We start from the raw sequence: 17,731 nt of genomic DNA, 5'->3' as shown, positions 1-17,731 counted from the left end.
AGTACTACCACCCGGTTCACAACAAAACTTAGTTTGCTACAGTCAGTACATCCTTAATGTGTGCTTACCAAATTCTGCAAAAAATTCCTAGTGTGTATGGCTCAGTAGGGCTTGCAAAACTGATTCTCAGGCCATGACTACACTAGGAAAAGCTGGTGATTTTACAATGAGACCTAACAAGTTGTAACACCACAGTGTAAGCAGGACAAATTGTAGTTTTACCTCAAAGTAGCTGGTCAAAGTGAACCCTAAGACTTGGCCTATCTACACCTGAAATTTACCATGTTAGCTATCATGTGTTAGCTTCATCATTATATAAAACACACACATTTTTCAAGTGCAGATAAGGCCACAGGACAAGCAGAAATTTTACCTCAGAGTGAGCTAAACTGGGCCAAGAAGCCACTCCTGGGATGGAAGTGAGAAAGTAAGGAGTAGAGCAGCCCAAGCCACTGCAGCTTCATCAGCAGGAGAGGAAACAGACAGGAAGCAGAGAAGCCCTAAACTTCTTGCTTTTCTGGGAGTGGAGAGTGAAAATGCAGAGAACAGAGTAGCAGGAACTGCTGCCCTTTTATAGAAAAATACAGAAATGGAGTAGCAGACACACCCACTTCTCTGAAGAGGGAAGTAAGAAAGTTCTTACTGCTATTCCCAGAGAAGAGGGGGAGCCAGGAGCAAAGTGGCCCATCCAGAGAACAGTTGCTAAAAGGCAGGACTTTCCAGATGTCCTGGAGGACTGTAAAGAGATGGGGGGCCTAGAGTTAATTTATAGGTGGTGGGTTAATGAAGTATTCATTCAGTGGTGAGAACTGAGAGGTAGCCCAAAATTTGGGGGGGCAGAGAAGGAAGAGGATTCACTAGCAGTAGCAGGGAGACAAGAAGCCATCCCCAAATACATGTATTGAGCAGGATGGGGAAATAGAATTTATTAACAGGAGTATGTCAGGAATGACTTAACATGGAAAGGCAGAAAATATTCAGGAAGAAGTGAAGCTGTGATTATGTAAGTTTAATAGGTGTGGGGGGAAAAGAGAGTTCATGGAAAAACCGGTGATTTTTGCCCAAACTAGCAGGCTGCTTCTTCAGGAGAAAAGATATTGAGTGTTTTGAGCCCTGATGTTTAGTACATAATCGTCAGACTCCCATAATTCCCAAATCCAAACTAGTCTCCTTTGGAACAGGACTGTGCACAGGTCCCCACTGAGGACTATTTCCACACCAGATTGTAACTTTCAAACCTCAGCCAAAAATTTTAAAGGGAAAAAGTGCTCCATTTTGTCGGAGTTGTGAGCATCTGAAAATAGCTGATTAGGAAAAGTGTTTTGTCACTTTAACCCCACAAAACATTTACTCTTCAACCAGAGATCCTGAAGTACTTTAGATAGCTGGAAACAAAGTCCTCAACTCCTGCGCTCTAAGCGCTAGACACTTTCTTAAAAATTCAGAAGAGTGTCCTACCGTTACCACTCTCTCCTTCTCCCAACTACTGAAGCTTTAACTCAGCTTTTTATTTAAAGTTACCTTTGACCCTGTATTTCACTTCAGAAGTTTTAACCCAAGCCTATTTTTTAACCAAGAAGGATGTCACCAATTTAACAAAGGGATTATAATCTAGGTATCGAACATTTATCCCTATGGTATTTATAAAAAATCCTACCTACCACGTGTATTTATAATTCAGCATGACAGCAAAACCTTGTTGTTAATAAAACTATTCAGTGCACAATAAGTTGAAAGTACAGTGTAAGGGAAATGAAAAGAAGATGAAGGGACAGAAAAAGGAACCAATTAAAATGAAGACAAAAGCAAAGATTGAAAACTCACATAAAAGAAATGTAATTACTTACTGTATTGTTTCATATAAATGTAAAAAACAGAGCTACATTTCTTAAAACCATGCTAAATTCTTGTTTTTGTTTTTTTAAGGCCTTGTCTAGAATGAGAATTTCAGGGAATGCTACTCCCTTCATTAGTCTACCATAGGAATGGGGGGGGGGGGAGGACACTAAAATTCTCAGTATAGACAAGAAGCAAGACTATTTGTTTTGATACAAAGTATTTTAATGTGGCAATACACTACTCCTAAAGCCAACATATTTTAAGTAATGTGCAGTGGGGATTTAAAGGTAACTACGAGGACCAGAATAGGGGACTATTTATCCATCTTTAGTTATAGCAAATTTACTAATTCAATCAGAAGATTATATTTCTATATATAATAGGTGTTGGGATTAACACTGCTATTTCTTAGTAAAAAATCCCATCAAAGGATGTCTTTAAAAAAAAATCAAAACAGTCCATGTTTCTTGTTATAAATGTTCATTTAGAAGTGTACAGCAGCTGTTTACAGTCTTGTAAATCTTTACTGTGTGACTGGTATGGAAGAGCAGGGCAAGATACTATCTAATTTTTAGAGTATTTTTCCAGTGTGTACAAAAATAATCACAACATTCTATTTTGGAAATTCTATAGTAAATGTGGATGAAATTTGTATTTCATCAACCCCTAGTTAAAATTAACCTGAGACAAAGCTTTATGTCCTGCAATGCAATCCTTTTCCAGCCGCAGAACACCACCCAAATTATAGCAACAACACGTATGAAGCAGTTACTTGACTTAAGATATAAGTTTTGTTAATATTTAGTAAATCAAGTTATTTGACCTGGTCCATGACCTGGGGTGAAGTTCAGGACGTGCAATAGCCAGGAATGTGGGGCAATCATCATAGGACTCAAGAAGCAGACCACCTGTGTGAGAGGTTTTATACCAGCTCAAGGTATCTTGCTGTAAACATGCTCTAGCCTGTCAAGTGATTTTTCATGTTTGAAATACAGTTGTGAGGTCAGAGTGGGTTGAAGAGGACACTTGAGAAGAAAATAATTTCCTCCAAGAGTGCCTTCTACCTTATGTTACATAGGTTAGCAAATTAAGTTTCAGCATCGCTGTGAGGCAAGAACTTTCCCTCATTTTGCAGATGAGGGAATGGATGCACAGAGTTGAAGCAATTTATCCTGGATCACAAAGCAAATTTGTAGCAGATCTAAGTTTTAGTCTTAATTCTAAGTCCCAGTCCTGTCCCTTAGTTACATATCATTCTTCCAATCACACTGAAGGTTAAAGCGGCTAGCAAGCAAGATTATTCTACTACCACCACTGCTCAGGAGTTTTTGATGAAATACGAATCGTTTTAGATCAGTCTGCCATACATTTCACCAAGAAAAGTAGGCACGGTAAGTCAAACTGATTATAAGGCAGAAGATCACCATGATCATCTCAGTCTGACGTCCGGTATAACAGGCCACAGCACTTTCCCTGAATTAACTCCTGTTTGAACTAGAGTAGATCTTTCAGAAAAACATCCAGTGATGGTGAATCTACCTCAACACTTGGTAAGTTATTCCAATGATTCATTACCCTCACCATCAAAAATTCATCCCTTATTTCTAGCCTGAAGTTGTCTAGCTACAACTTCCAGCTGTTATATCTTAATATACCTTTTTCTGCTAGATTGAAAAGCCCATTATCAATTCTTTGTTCCCCATAAACATACTTATAGACTGATCAAGTCACCCCTTAACCTTGTTGTTAAACTAAAACTGAGGTCCTTACATCTCTCATAAGGCAAGTTTCAACCCTTTAATCATTCTTGTGATTGTTCTCTGAACCCTCTCTAATTTTTTAACATCTTTTCTTGAATTGTGTACACCACACCTAGACAGTATTTCAGTAGCAGTCGCACCAGTGTCAAATACATAGGTGCTATAAACCTCCCCACTCAATATTCTCCTGTAAGCTAGAACAAAAACAAAAAAAAGTATCACATTACAATTATTAAACATTCTGAACCAAAGCACAGCATCAGAGAAATTCTGAAGGTTAACGTATGCTTCATACCTGAACACACTGATCATTTCAGCAACTAATCAAACTAAGTCCTGCTTTTATACCAAGTGATAGCCACAGACTTGTCTACACTGGGGCCATCTTTTGGGGGTGGGAACAGAGACTGGTGTATCTGTACTAATGCAAACTGTTAGTGTAAATGCATTGCACTGGTGTGAAAAGTGATTTGCACCAGTGTGGGTTCCCCTAGTCCAACAGTTCTCAAACAGTGGGTCAGGACCCCAAAGTGGGTCACAACCCTGTCTTAACTGGGTTGCCAGGGCTGGCGTTAGACTTGCTGGGACCTGGGGCCCAGGGCTAAAGCCGATGCCTGAGCCCCACCACCCAGAGCCAAAACCCCATGGCTTCAACCCTGGGCAGCAGGGCTCGTGCTTCAGCTTTGGCCCCCCTGCCCTGGGGCTTACACGAGCTCAAGCTTCAGCCCCCTCTCTTGGGATCATCTAGTAATTTTTGTTGTCAGAAGGGGTTGCAGTGCAATGAAGTTTGAGAACTCCTGCCCTAGTCCAAAGGTAGTATAGATGGACTGTGTGCACTGTGGGGTGGGGAGGAGCAGATGACAAAAAGTAGGCAAACCTTAAGTTTACACTTTAGTCTTACCCATATTCTAGCTGTTGATTAAAAACAAATTAATCCATGAATTATTTTCTATCACTACCCGTGATCTAACTAATGCAATTCTTCACTAAAAAATAAGCTACAATTTACTTCACTTGTACTGGAACTGCACTAACACTGTGAGAGTCAAATTGCTCTTTCTAAACTGCATAAAAAAACCTTAACATGCCTCCATCTGTCCTATATTTTGAAGCAGTAGTTCATTATTTCATCCATACCAGTTGTGATATCACAGAGACAAAATAAACCAAATATCTCAAAGACAGTCAAGACTAGAAGCCATAAGAATTGTTTCAGAACTATACAGATATTGTATATTTTCTCTTTATTAGTACTATTGGCTTTTAATGCTTTCTGCTATATAATAGGAGGGACATGTAATACACACCTCATGAAGCCTATGTTTACATCTTAGGCAGCTAAACTTCCAAAAGTCTGCTGTTATGCAATTATATTAATATATAGAAATTATGAAAGAACTTAGGTTGCAGCACTTTCCCAGCAATAAAAAAGGGAGTAAATTCAATTTAGCGTACCATCTTAGAATCCAAACAACTAAGTTTGCTTTCAACACTGAAACATATACACAAGCCAAGATACCTCGACATCATAAATTCCAGATCAATTATTCTTAAAATTGAAAGTGTTACTTTCAGGTTGCCAATGTAACACCATTGCTTAAACAGAATTAGTGGATTTTCCATCTATTTCAAGCCTTGTATAGCCGCACTCTTATAGATTGACGCCTTGACTGAATTACATCCTAGTAGTACTCAACAGGGGGGGCCAAATGCACTGATAGCCTCTTAGTGCTTTCTGGATATCAAGCTCTGTGGACTTACCAAACTACTCCCTTTTTGGACTGATGCTGCTAACAGAACACTCTAGTCCACATTAGATTCACTCAGCTACCAAAGTGATAGGTGCTTCAGAAACACCCAAAGCAGATGTTTCCTCTGATAAAGTATTTAGTTCCTATAACAAATATTAAGACTGTGGAATTATCAAGGCAGAATAAGATTGCGATCATTTAAGAGATCAGCTTCTGAACACAGGCTGTACATAACCCATTTATGGTTGATAAGTTACCCCCAAAATGTATTTATGTATTTAAAGTTGGGTTTTTATAACTACAATGCAATTTCAGTTGGATATCATGAATAGTAGTGAGGCCCTTCAACACTTGTAAGAAGGAAAAATAAAGGAATTACAATTTTTATTCCTATGAACTGACAGAAGTTACGCTAGGTACATGTTAGGAAAAGGGCAGGTCTGAGGTCTCATAAAACTGATCAATTTGAGGTTCAAACTATTTCTGGCATACTGCCATCAAGATAAAAGCCACTTCACACTGTTATACTTTGGACTTTTTACAAAATGTTTTTTGTACTTTAGCTCCAAAAAAAGGGTCAACTTAGTAATTAACCATTTCTTCCACAGCCTCTCTTGTAAACAGACACAGAACTACAAAAAAATAGAAATAAAAAAATACCAAACCACATCTATCAATTCATAAGGGGTGAGGGAGGACCAAGAGGGGACTGAAGGGAACCTATACTACCAACCCCTGGAGAATTTAAGGGCTTATTTTTAAAAAAGTTTCTACCACTTATGGTTGCTAAGAACATTCTAAATGTGACCCAGTGCTAGGTTGTCTTTGAGTCTGCAGACGGCTCCATTACCTCTGACTTTTCATAGCTTTCCCAAGCAGCAGCCGCAGAATGAAACAGGCACAATTTTCATCAGTCTCATTGAAACCCACAAGATTTGGAACTGCAGCAATAGGATTGCCCAGACATTTCTTAGTTTCACTATGCAGCTGTTAAGGAAAGCGCTGAGAAGCACCAGAGAGCACCACTGAAGCGATTCAAGCATCATCCAAAAAATTGAAGCTAAGGAGAGGACAGCACCCCTCTCCCTCATAAACAGTGCAGCCAGGAAGGAACAGTATAGTGGACCCCCAGAAGCCAAGCAGGTTTGAGGCAAAGGGAGAAGGCGAAATACATACAGTTGAAGGAGACAAGAGGTGGGTCAGATTCTGAGGCCAAAAGGGACCACTATGATGATAAAGTCTGACCAGTATAACACAGGCCATAGAACCTCAGCAAGGTAGTCATCAAATGCCAGGCATCTATTATCCAGAGACTGACCAAAAAGAAAGCTCCTAAGCAGATCTAGAGACATCATCCTGGTAGAAATCTAAAAATCCCTCTATTCCAGTAGTTAGCTGCTGACATACTCGCCTCTACTCCTAATTAACCTTGAACCTCCATGTGCCTACCCAGTTTAATCATTTGTACTGGCCTATAGTTAATAGGATCTGGTATATTCTCAAACCCTGAAAAATGTATTTATATAAAATAAACTCACACCTGGAGTTGGTGAGCAGGTATATACCAAACAGCTTTGTTAGGATTTTTAGTGTAACCCACAATGGTGTTTCAAAGCCCAGATACTGAACTAGGACGAATGAATGCATCCGATGAAGTGGGCTGTAGCTCACAAAAGCTTATGCTCAAATAAATTTGTTAGTCTCTAAGGTGCCACAAGTCCTCCTGTTCTTTTTGCAAATACAGACTAACACGGCTGCTACTCTGAAACCTGAACTAGGATGCTGAGCTACCTCACAATAAAATACATTTAACTCTGTTCTGTAGGAGCTAAAGTGAATCTGAAAGTTTCACTACAGATTACATATACAGAACCATCACGGACATATTATAGACAGATTGACATGTTGGAAGAATAAAAAGGATGGGCTGTCTTTAGAAAATCTGGGAGATTATATTAAACAAGAATAAAAATATCAGTTCAGGGACCAGGCTGCAGAATTTCTTAAGGATGACCTGGAGATCCATAATTTATATCCCCCTGAAATCTGCTTGCTTCCCTATCTGTCTGAGCTTCCTGGATGGATATAAACTTAACTTCTTGGTTCTTGCACTTTCTGCTGTTAGTATCTGTATTATGAAAGACCATCTCTAAGTGAAAAACGAAGACTCCACTTTTCCTTCTCTGGAGGTTACCCACAAAATGAAAAGGAACTACTAGACTGATTTTTTTAGAAAATAATTAAATATGAACATAAGAACAGCCATACTGGGCCGGACTAAAGGTCCATAGCCCAGTGTCCTGTCTTCTGACAGTGGCCAACGCCAGGTGCCCAGAGGGAATGAACAGAACAGGGAATCATCAAGTGATCCATTCCTTGTCGCAGTCCCAATGTGACTGTTACATAAGCACTATGTAATAAGAATGTTTACAGGCAAAATTATAAGTCCCTTTAACTTTTATGAGGACTATGAAGAGTCAGAGTATTGGGTCCAACCAATGACTTTACAATAACCTTAAACTCACTCCATTCCTTCTCTCCACAAGGTGTCCTCCTTTTACATAATGACAGAGGGAAAGGTTTGGTTTTTGTTGGTACTTTTGACTTTGAATTCAAGTCACGATGAATAAAGGGGCTAAATTCAGAATAAAAATTAAAACATTTTGTTATAACAGATGTAGTTTACAATATGCTAAAGTCACTATCACTACATAAGATACAATTGGCACTTAAACGTTAAGAATTTAATCAAAACCAGCATGAAACAGGACTAGCATTATGATGCAAGGATAGACAGGCAAACTAGACAAGGATTCTGCTTCAGACACACAGTTGCAGGGCTCTAGTGTTAATTCTGAAGTCATTTGCACTCTACCTTTCAAATGGGTCCCTTGTGCAAATGTCTAACACTGAGCTTCACGTACACCAGACACTGTATCTACTGACCAGTCTTTTATATTAAGCAAGGGAAGCAATATGATCTGAATAAATAAGGTAGCAGAATCAAAGCAGACTGAAGACAAACTGAAAAATGACAGAAGAGCTGTTTCTTCTAGGACAGAGCTAGTCTTCAGATTCAGCAAAACTGAAAGTTCCTCCTATTTTTAATTCAATGGATCCTCCATTTCTTGCAAACAAGTCATGATTTTTCCCCACCGAACTTAGAAGGAACTCACTACAATTCAGGCTAAGGTGGCAATCAAGTTCAAGACCAAGGTTTTACAAGCTCCAAGAGCAACACACATTAGGAGGGTTTTTTTCTCCATGCCAAAAGAAACACATTTCAGCCTTCAGCTGCCCCCCAAACACTGGGTGCGGTCCGCAGGGGGGGCACGGGAGCCTCACACCCCAGGGGACCGTAACACGAATGGAAGTGTCCCGGTCCCGTGCGCCAGCCGATCGGAGGGAGGAGCGGGGTAGCCGAGGTAAGGACCCCGCTCCAGCTCTTCTCGAGGGGGGTTAATCAATCCCGAGGGAACACGTGAGCGCGAGCGAGTGAGTTTCGGGCTGAACGGGAGGACCCGCGGGGAGGGAGGAACGGCAGCTGAAGGGCTTCGCCTGCCTGCGGCCGGAACCCCGTGCGGGCGTTAGCTCCAGCGCTGAGCGGCGCCCCAGGCCTCGCCCCACCGGCCCCTCCTCGACAAAGGGCTCCGGGGAACGGCGGCTTCGGAGGTCCCGGCCTGGACACGGGGCGGGCCTGCGGACCCCGGGGTGAAGGTCCCCCCGCACACGCCGATGGCGGCGGGGGCCGAGGAGCAGAGAGGCCGCGCCCCCGGGAGGGCCGATCCCCCGGGCGCAGGCTGCGCCGGCGGCCCAGGGAGGAGGCCCCAGGCCGGACCGGCCCCGCGTGAAGGAGGGGCGGGCGGCGCACGGAGCTAATCCGGGCGGGCGGGAGAGGCCGCGGGGGGAGGGGCGCGCGGTGGCTCCTAGCGGTGGGGGAGGGGGAGGGGGAGGGGAAGGGGCGCCGCCGCGGCGGGGGAAGCGGCGGGCTGCTCCCCCTCCCCGCGCCAGCCCTCACCTACACAGTGAATGAGCTTGTGTCGCCACGAGTCGAGCTGGTGGCGGAAGCCGCGCCTCTCAATGGAGCATTCCTGCCGCCCGCACGGACTCGCCATCTTCTGGGGGAGGGCCCCGCACCGGCACGCCCACGGCCGCGGCTGGGGACGTCATCGCGCCACGCAGCGCGGCGTCCCGGCGGCCGCCTCGCGCCGCGCCCCCTCGCGCCCGGCCTGAGCGGGGGGAAGGGGGCCCCGGAGGCCGAGGGGTGGGAGGCCACGTGCTCCCGCGCGCCCCCGCGGCCCGCGCTGCCATGGAGACGGAGCGCGGCGCCCTGCCCCGCCTGCGGGAGCTGGGCCCCTGCCAGGCCCTGGGGCGTCCCGCGGGGCACGTGCAGCGCTGAGCCCCGCAGCCGGGCGAGCAGCAGGCTGGCGCGGGCCGCCCTCGAGGGCAGCGGGGAGCTGCCTCCAGCTACAGCTGGGGGCGGGCAGGGTCACCGCGGAGCACAGCACTGGGCCAGCAGACCAGGAGCCACGGTGACAGGCGCCCACACGGCTTCACGTCCGCCGGCCGGGCGGAGCGGCGAGCAGCGATGGGCCGCTGCGCCAAGGCCCCCCGGCAGCTCCCACCATCACGCCCCAGGGCCAGCGGCTCCGAAAGGAGAACGGCGGGCGCGAGGAGCCCTCTCCCCGCCACCCTTCGTGAATGCGCCCCGCCGGGGGGAGGCGGGCTGCGGGCTGCCCCTGCTCGGACTCCGCTCCTTCAATGCCCCAGGAAGAGAAGGGACTTTCCGGTGCAGAAGCTGAGTTCTTAGCGGTGTGGGCGCTCTCCCAGCGCTGCAAGAAACCACCTCCGCCAGGGGGGTAGCGACCAGCGCTGTCCACGCCGCCACGGCCAGCCCTGGAAACACCCCCGCCACGGCGGGCTCAGCGCTGCCGGCAGCGTAGGGGGGCCTGCCCCACGCGCGCGGGGTCCGAGTGGTTTGGCCAGCAGTAGCCCTTGCTGCTCTGCATGCCCCCCTTCCCCCCCAGCTGAGGACATAAAGTGGGGAACAAGGTCGACCCACTCTCCGTTCCTGTGCTGGTGTAGAGTCCGGCTGGCGTTACATTCCGCAGGAGCAGGGAAGGAGGGTGGGGCGTGGAATACAGCTAGACAACATGTCTTGAAGAACTCCACTTACTGTACAGGTAAGTAATTTCCTCCTTCCTCGAGTGCTCCTCCGTGTGTTTTCACTTCGGGTAACTCCAAAGCAGTAACCTGACAAAAGGAGGCAGGTGCTAGGAATCTAACTAAATAGACTGCAGCACAGCCCTGCCAAACCTGGCATCAGACTGAGATGCCTCTACTACCAAATAACATCTAGTAAAACGATGAGAGGTGCTCCATTCAACTGCCTTCTACGCGTCAATTGTAGGGACACTTCTGAAAGAAGGTGTGGAAGCTGCCTACACCTTGGTGGAATGAGCCCTAACCTGACAAGTAATCGCTGACTAGCTATTCTGTAGCAAAATTTAATGCAGTCTGAGTCCCAGTTAGATAATCTTTGGGTTGAAATCCCTTGATCTTTGGATTCTTCACCAAAAGCAATGAAGAGCCTTGAGGGGACTAAATGGCTTTGTTTCATGCACATAGGTCAGGGCCCTAAAGATGTCTAAAGCATGGAGTGCAGCCTCCCCTGTGGAGGAATGCAGTTTAGGGGAATATACTGCTCCGCGTAGAATGTACATGAAAATTTCAAACAACTTTTGGTAGAAATGTATGACGTGGTCCAAGTGTGTGACCTTATCCTTATGAAAAGTGGTGTATGGAGGTTGCACTATAAAGGCCTGTATCCTACGGGCTGAAGTGATTGCTACTAGAAAAGATGTCTTAAGGGACCAATTAACCCCTTGAGGACAGTGTTTAGGTCCCAGGGAGGGAGAAGATCTTGTATAGTGGAAATAGGTGCAAAGTTGTTGCATGGGGATATATTTAAAGTGGGGCCTAATAAACTCCTGTGGTACTAAACTAACTCTAGATGGCACAGGGGAGCCAGGTTTCCTAGCATGTTGTACTTTCCATGGTAACCAGTGTGGCCATGAGTGGGAACTATACAGATAATTAGCAGGTGGCCAGGGCATGTGGTTCCAAACCAAGGGGTTCTGTCTGAAGTCCTTATGCTTACTATGACTCCTATGTCTGGAATCCCTATCTGAGAAATAGGGGTCATAGTGTTGTGATCTAGGATAGCATGTGGGAGAGTCCCCTGCACTATGATCTGAGGCAGAGGAAGAGTATGAAACGTCTTCCTCGTGGAGGGTGCGAGAAATTATCTGCTGGGAATCTGAGGGCTCTGGAATTATGGAACCCTGATCAGTGCTGAGTCATAGAGATTAGGACCTGAAGGAACCTCCTGCATCTCATAGGCCACCCACATAACCCAAAACCCATATCCTAAACCCAACAACTGAAAATAGACCAAAAATTACAGCTTGCAGCTATGAGAAACAGTTATTTGCCACAGAGAGAGAAGAGGAGGGACCAAGGTGCACCAGTGCTCAAGACACCTGCAATGGCAGGGAAGTAATTAAGTGGTATCCAGATAATCATGGCAAGTCGCCAGCACCCCACTCTGTAGAGGAAGGTGAAAAAACCCCAAAGTCACTGCCAATCTCACCTTGGGGAAAATGCCTTCCTGACTCCACATCAGTCAGATCCTGAGCCTGTGAGCAAGAACCAGCCAGCCAAGCATCTGAGAGAGAGAATGCTCAGCACCACCTCAGAGCAACTGCCCTCCCTATCCAGTGCCCCAGCTCTGGCCATCTCTGCTGTTTCAGAGGAAGCAGATACAAACAAACAAACAAACAATACAGTGGGATGGAGGGGAATCCCTTCCTGACCCCTGCAGGTGGCTGGCTGAAGCCTTGAAGTATCATCTTTTAGGAACACAAGACATAAACCAAGTGAGCCCCAGGACTGGTGCGCCTTGCCCTCTACCATCACAAACAACCCTGTCATACAATTTCACTCATAAATTTGTCCACTTCTGTCTTAAAACTAATTTAGTTCTAGAACCTCCTCTTAAAAGGCGGTTCTAGAACCTCCCCCCTCTGATGGTTGGAAATCTTCTGATTTCTAGCCTGAATTTGTTCATGGCCAGTTTGTACCGATTTGATCTCATGCCAACATTACCCTTCAGCTCAGTGGTTCTCAAACTTTTGTACTGGTGACCCCTTTCACATAGTTAGCCTCTGAGTGCGACACCCTTATAAATTGAAAATACTTTTTTATATATTTAACACCATTATAAATGCTGGAGGCTTAGCAGGGCTTGGGGTAGAGGCTGACAACTTGTGACCCCTTGAGGGGTCCCAACCCCCAGTTTGAGAACCCCTGCTTTAGCTTAAATAGTTCTTCAAGCTCCCTGGAGCTTTCCCCACAATGTAGAGAGCAATCATCTCCCCTCTCAGCCACCTTTTTGCTAGGCTAAATACACCAAACTCTTCCAGTCTCCTTTCATAAGATAGGCCCTCCATTCCCCTGAACATCCTAGTAGCTTTCTCTGCACCTGTTCCATCTTGAATTAATCTTTCTTGAACATGTACCAGAAATGTACACAGTATTCCAAATTAGGTCTTACCAGTGCCCATACAGAGTGACATTAATACTTCTCTCTCTACTGGAAATGTGTTGCCTAATACATGCTAAGATCACATTTGCCTTTTTCACAGCTACATCACACTGGCGGCTCATATTCATCCTGTGATCAACCCACATACCCAGGTCTCTCTCCTCTGTTGCTTCCAACTGATGAGCTCCCATGTTGTAGCAGAAATTCTTCTTTTTAGAACTAGGTGCCTGACTTTACACTTTCTGCGATTGAATTTCATCCCATTTCTGTTACTCCTGTCTTCAAGATCATCCAGATCTTCCTGTCTAATATTCCAATCTTTCTGTGTAATGACAATGCCCCCCTGCCTTCTATCGTCAGCAAATTTAATTAGCACACTTCTACTGTTTGTGCCAAGGTCATTCATAAAAATATTTAATAAATTGGTCCCAAGACTGATCCTTGAGGAACTCCATTAGTAACCTTCCTCCAGTCAGATAGTTCACCTTTGAGCAGAACCTGTTGCCTTCTCCCTTTTAGCCAGGTCCTTGTCCAACTTACAGTGCTTATACTAATTCCTCTCCTCTAATTTAACTCATAATTTCCCACATGGAACCATGTCAGATGCTTTGTTGATATCCAAGTGTATTAGATTTCCTGCGCTTCTCTTATGTAAACAAATCAGTTATTTTCTCAAAGAAGGAAATCCGGTTAGTCTGGCATGATTTACCTTTGGAAAACCCATGTTGTATTACATCCGTTTTACTGTTTACCTCCATGAATGTAATTATTTCCTTCACAATTGTTCTAGGAAGGTCAGTATGGAAGCTGACACTACCAGTGCAGCTATTTTCACAGAAGAAGAAAAGAGAGAATCAGGCAGAGCTAAGCCAGTTAAATCCACCACTGTGGTAAATCTCGGTACCAGTAGTAAGAGGTTCAAGACAGTGGATGATGGCACCAGAAATGTTGGCACAGGTGCAGAAAATTCCATGACTGATTATCACAAGAGTATTTGATGGTACTGGGCACTCCATACCAAAGTCAGAGTGAACATTAGGTGGTACTGGAGTTTTACTAACAGGGAGTGCCAGTACGACATGGATCACCCCTGAGCTATCCTTTCAAAGTAGAGAAAGGGGATCTCTCCCTTGCTGTCTTAGACCATCCTTGGAATGCAGACCCACATCCGTGCTCCTCAAGTGGGGGGGGGGCTGTGACCTATCCTTGTCAGACAAGGAGAAAGGCTTTACAGACACAGCAGCAGGGGATTGTCTCAAAGCACTAAAGGGTGATGCAAACATAGTGCCTGCTGCAACGCTTTTGGAAGAGGACTTTGTAGAACTCATCTGGTCTCGTTTTCCTGGGTCAGAAGCAGGACTCATGGACTTGTCTTACAGAAACATTTTAAGCAAGCATCTGTCACTTTCAGGGACTGCTTGGAGAATGAGTATCCATCATTAAGAGGAAGTGCAGCCTCACATGATGAATAATGCTTAAACCCAAGGGATTTCTGGTCAGCCATAAGACTGAATACCCCATACCCAGTGAACAAAATAGAAACAAGGTAGAAAAGTCACCCAGCTAAGACTTACAAAAAAACCTGTCCTAGATGCTAACACCCAGCTAACTACACTAAGGGCAGCTATATACAAAAACCTTAACTAGATCGTAAGTGCAAGAGACAGGAACACTGCTCGACACTGTGTCTTTCAACCACGGGTAGTAAGAAGGAACTGAGGGTCAGTTGGCCTCGCTCTGGCCTTTCTGCCCTGGGCTAGGTGAGGGCATGCAGGGTGGAGGCAGGGAACACAAGACGCTGCTGGCCAAAGGATTCTCTCCTCAAGCGCAGTTGCACCACAAGTGGAATACTACAGACAGGAACCGGCATTACTACCTCGCAGCAGGACTAATCACCACTTTTTAGAAAGGTGAGTTTACTCAGTGAGGAAGAGGGAATAATTCTCACACGTTTTACCTGCTTCTTAGTGACCTCCTCTGCCGTTTTCTGATCCTCTCACTGCCTAAATCCAACCTGCTTCTCATCCTCTGTTGCCCTCCCCACGTCAAACCAGCCCCTCCCAAACTGCCTAATTCGGTTCATTCCTCCACCACTGTCCAAAATGTCATGAGCAGCTGGTTCCTCACTTGGTACTAGGCCCTTGCATGGTCATCATTTAAAATCATCAGACACCCCACGGAACCTGTCCAATCCAGTCCTTCCCAACCGTCACTCTCCCTCAAACCTGCTCTGTTCAAACCAGTGGTCTCTCCCCATGCCAGTCTGCCCAGTTTAAACTGTTTCACTCCACCCTAGCCTACCCCCTTCATACTCTTAATCCCCACTCCAGTCACCCCTCCTAGCATGCCCAATTGAAACTGACATTCCCAACTGTCACTTCTCCCTCCATATCAACTGACATTCCCAACAACCCTTACACCCGATTGCTGCTGCCACCCCATTCCAATGGCCATTCCCAGCACCTGTCACTCCCCACCCAATCCCACCTGCCATGTCCATTGCCACTCCCGCTCCTAACCTGCTCCATCCCAACTGCCAATCCCAACTGGCACTCCCTGTCCAGATCAGACTGCCAGTCCCAACTGTCACCCCCTCATCCCAACTGCCAATCTCAACTGTCTCTCCCTGTCCAGATCAGACTGCCAGTCCCAACTGTCACCCCTCATCCCAACTGTCACTCCCCGTCCAGATCAGACTGCCAGTCCCAATTGTCACCCCTCATCCCAACTGCCAGTCCCAACTGTCACCCCCTCATCCCAACTGCCAGTCCCAACTGTCACTCCCCGTCCAGATCAGACTGCCAGTCCCAATTGTCACCCCTCATCCCAACTGCCAATCTCAACTGTCACCCCCTCACCCCATCTGCCAATCCCAACTGTCACTCCCCATCCAGATCAGACTGCCAGTCCCAACTGTCACCCCTCACCCCATCTGCCAGTCCCAACTGTCACCCCTCATCCCAACTGCCAGTCCCAACTGTCACTCCCCGTCCAGATCAGACTGCCAGTCCCAATTGTCACCCCTCACCCCATCTGCCAATCCCAACTGTCACTCCCCGTCCAGATCAGACTGCCAGTCCCAACTGTCACCCCTTACCCCATCTGCCAGTCCCAACTGTCACTCCCCGTCCAGATCAGACTGCCAGTCCCAATTGTCACCCCTCATCCCAACTGCCAATCTCAACTGTCACTCCCCATCCAGATCAGACTGCCAGTCCCAACTGTCACCCCTCACCCCATCTGCCAGTCCCAACTGTCACTCCCCGTCCAGATCAGACTGCCAGTCCCAACTGTCACCCCTCACCCCATCTGCCAATCCCAACTGTCACTCCCCGTCCAGATCAGACTGCCAGTCCCAACTGTCACCCCTCATCCCAACTGCCAATCTCAACTGTCACCCCCTCACCCCATCTGCCAGTCCCAACTGTCACTCCCCGTCCAGATCAGACTGCCAGTCCCAACCCCAAATCGCCCAGTTCTATCTGCAACTCCCAGTCTCTTCCCTCCCAATCTGCTTCTTGCAGTCTCCACTCTCCAGCCTGTCTACTTCCAACTGGCCACCTCAGACTTCCCGTATCCCAACTGCCACAGAAACTTCTTGTTCCAATAGCCCACCTCGTGCTCTTGCTAAAGGGGCATCACCCAAAACACCTGCTGGCTAGGCCACTCCTTGTGCCCCTGTTCCACATGCTTTCTGCCCTCTGGATTTTGCAAAGGGCCCCAAGACGTTAGCTAGCGTGGAACTTTTGACTCCTCGCCAAATGACCGTATCCCACTGGAGCTGATCAATGTGCTGTCAGACAGCCTTGTCTTCCTTCACTGTGCCCTTGCCTTGGGGAACAAGAGTCCAGGGAAGCCGAACCCCAGGGGATATTTCAGTTTGATTCCTTGGGGGTTTTGGTTATACAAGGTGCAGTTTAGTGGGGCTGTTCTGCATGGACCATACTGGACTTTCATCAGGTTGGATTCACAGCATCTGAGAATTGCTGAGACAGAATGGGGAGGAACTGGTTCCATACTAAGCTGTCACTTGTAAGTGGCACCAGTACCTAGGGAATTCAGCAGTGTACTGGTTAAATCAGTACACTGAACACTCATCTGTGTTACCTAGTACCTAGGCTGAAGGACCAAACTTCAAGCAGTTTGTTTCTGTATTTTTATTAGAGCTACGTTCTACATTTGGGTTTTTGATAAAAGCTCTCATGGAAGCCTCGTGTGCCTCAAGCAATGATTCAGAGAGGAGGCAGTTTAGTATATAAGGGAGGACATTCCAGATGTTGAAAGCAACCTGGACCAAGGAGGTTAGAGGTCAATGGGGAAAGGATACTAGTGAAGCATATAGGAGAAAAGTCGTGGTGGAGCATAGAGAGCAGTAATAGGGAGCAAAAGGAAACCAGATCAAAGATGTACACGTGAGCTGAGTCATGCAGAGCCCTGAAGATGAAGACAAGAATCAAAACTTGATATGGAAGGTGGGAGAAATGACTCAAGCAGAAAGTGAAACATCCTTGCATTAGTAAGTAACCTCATTCACTTCCTTGTCTCCTGGTGGCATCATGTATCACAAACCTCTTTTGCCAGACCCACTGCTGGGCACTATGCAAAATGCAGAAGAAACCATCTCTTGCCCCAAGGACGACACAGTGTAAACTGAAGGGCTATACAGAACGTACCGGGACACCGAGAGGAAAGGTTTGTCTTGGAGCATTTGGTTTTGTGTATCCACAGTTTTGGTTTTGGTGGTGGGAGGAAAAGAGGGTTGATTTGTTCTCCTA

The 17,731-nt window shown here is 46.4% G+C and overlaps 2 protein-coding genes across 12 annotated transcripts in view; one reads left to right on the top strand and one right to left on the bottom strand.

Moving 5' to 3' along the window:
- Positions 1 to 9,489, bottom strand: part of LCOR (ligand dependent nuclear receptor corepressor) — a 109,168-nt gene extending 99,679 nt beyond the window's left edge. For 2 of the 5 annotated variants that reach the window (XM_084635299.1, XM_084635303.1), the window contains exon 1: positions 9,369 to 9,489. In XM_084635299.1, coding sequence (XP_084491425.1) covers positions 9,369 to 9,465 — 97 coding nt within the window. In that variant the 5' untranslated portion in view covers positions 9,466 to 9,489. The remainder of the gene's footprint in view (positions 1 to 9,368) is intronic. The other 3 variants (XM_084635297.1, XM_084635302.1, XM_084635298.1) reach the window with 2 other exon arrangements.
- Positions 9,490 to 9,567: 78 nt separating this feature from the next.
- The window catches only part of LOC311523957 (uncharacterized protein), a 29,369-nt gene continuing 21,205 nt past the window's right edge, over positions 9,568 to 17,731 (top strand). For 5 of the 7 annotated variants that reach the window (XM_084634550.1, XM_084634553.1, XM_084634552.1 and 2 more), the window contains exon 1: positions 9,568 to 10,533. The gene's annotated coding sequence lies outside the window, so the exon portion shown is untranslated. Of the gene's footprint in view, positions 10,534 to 13,746; positions 14,867 to 17,537; positions 17,649 to 17,731 lie in introns of all 7 variants that reach the window. The other 2 variants (XM_084634547.1, XM_084634548.1) reach the window with 2 other exon arrangements.

This window comes from Lepidochelys olivacea (genome assembly GCF_965140295.1).
Source record: "Lepidochelys olivacea isolate rLepOli2 genome assembly, chromosome: 7".
NCBI lineage: Eukaryota > Metazoa > Chordata > Testudines > Cheloniidae > Lepidochelys > Lepidochelys olivacea.
This window is presented reverse-complemented; position numbering and strand designations above follow the sequence as displayed.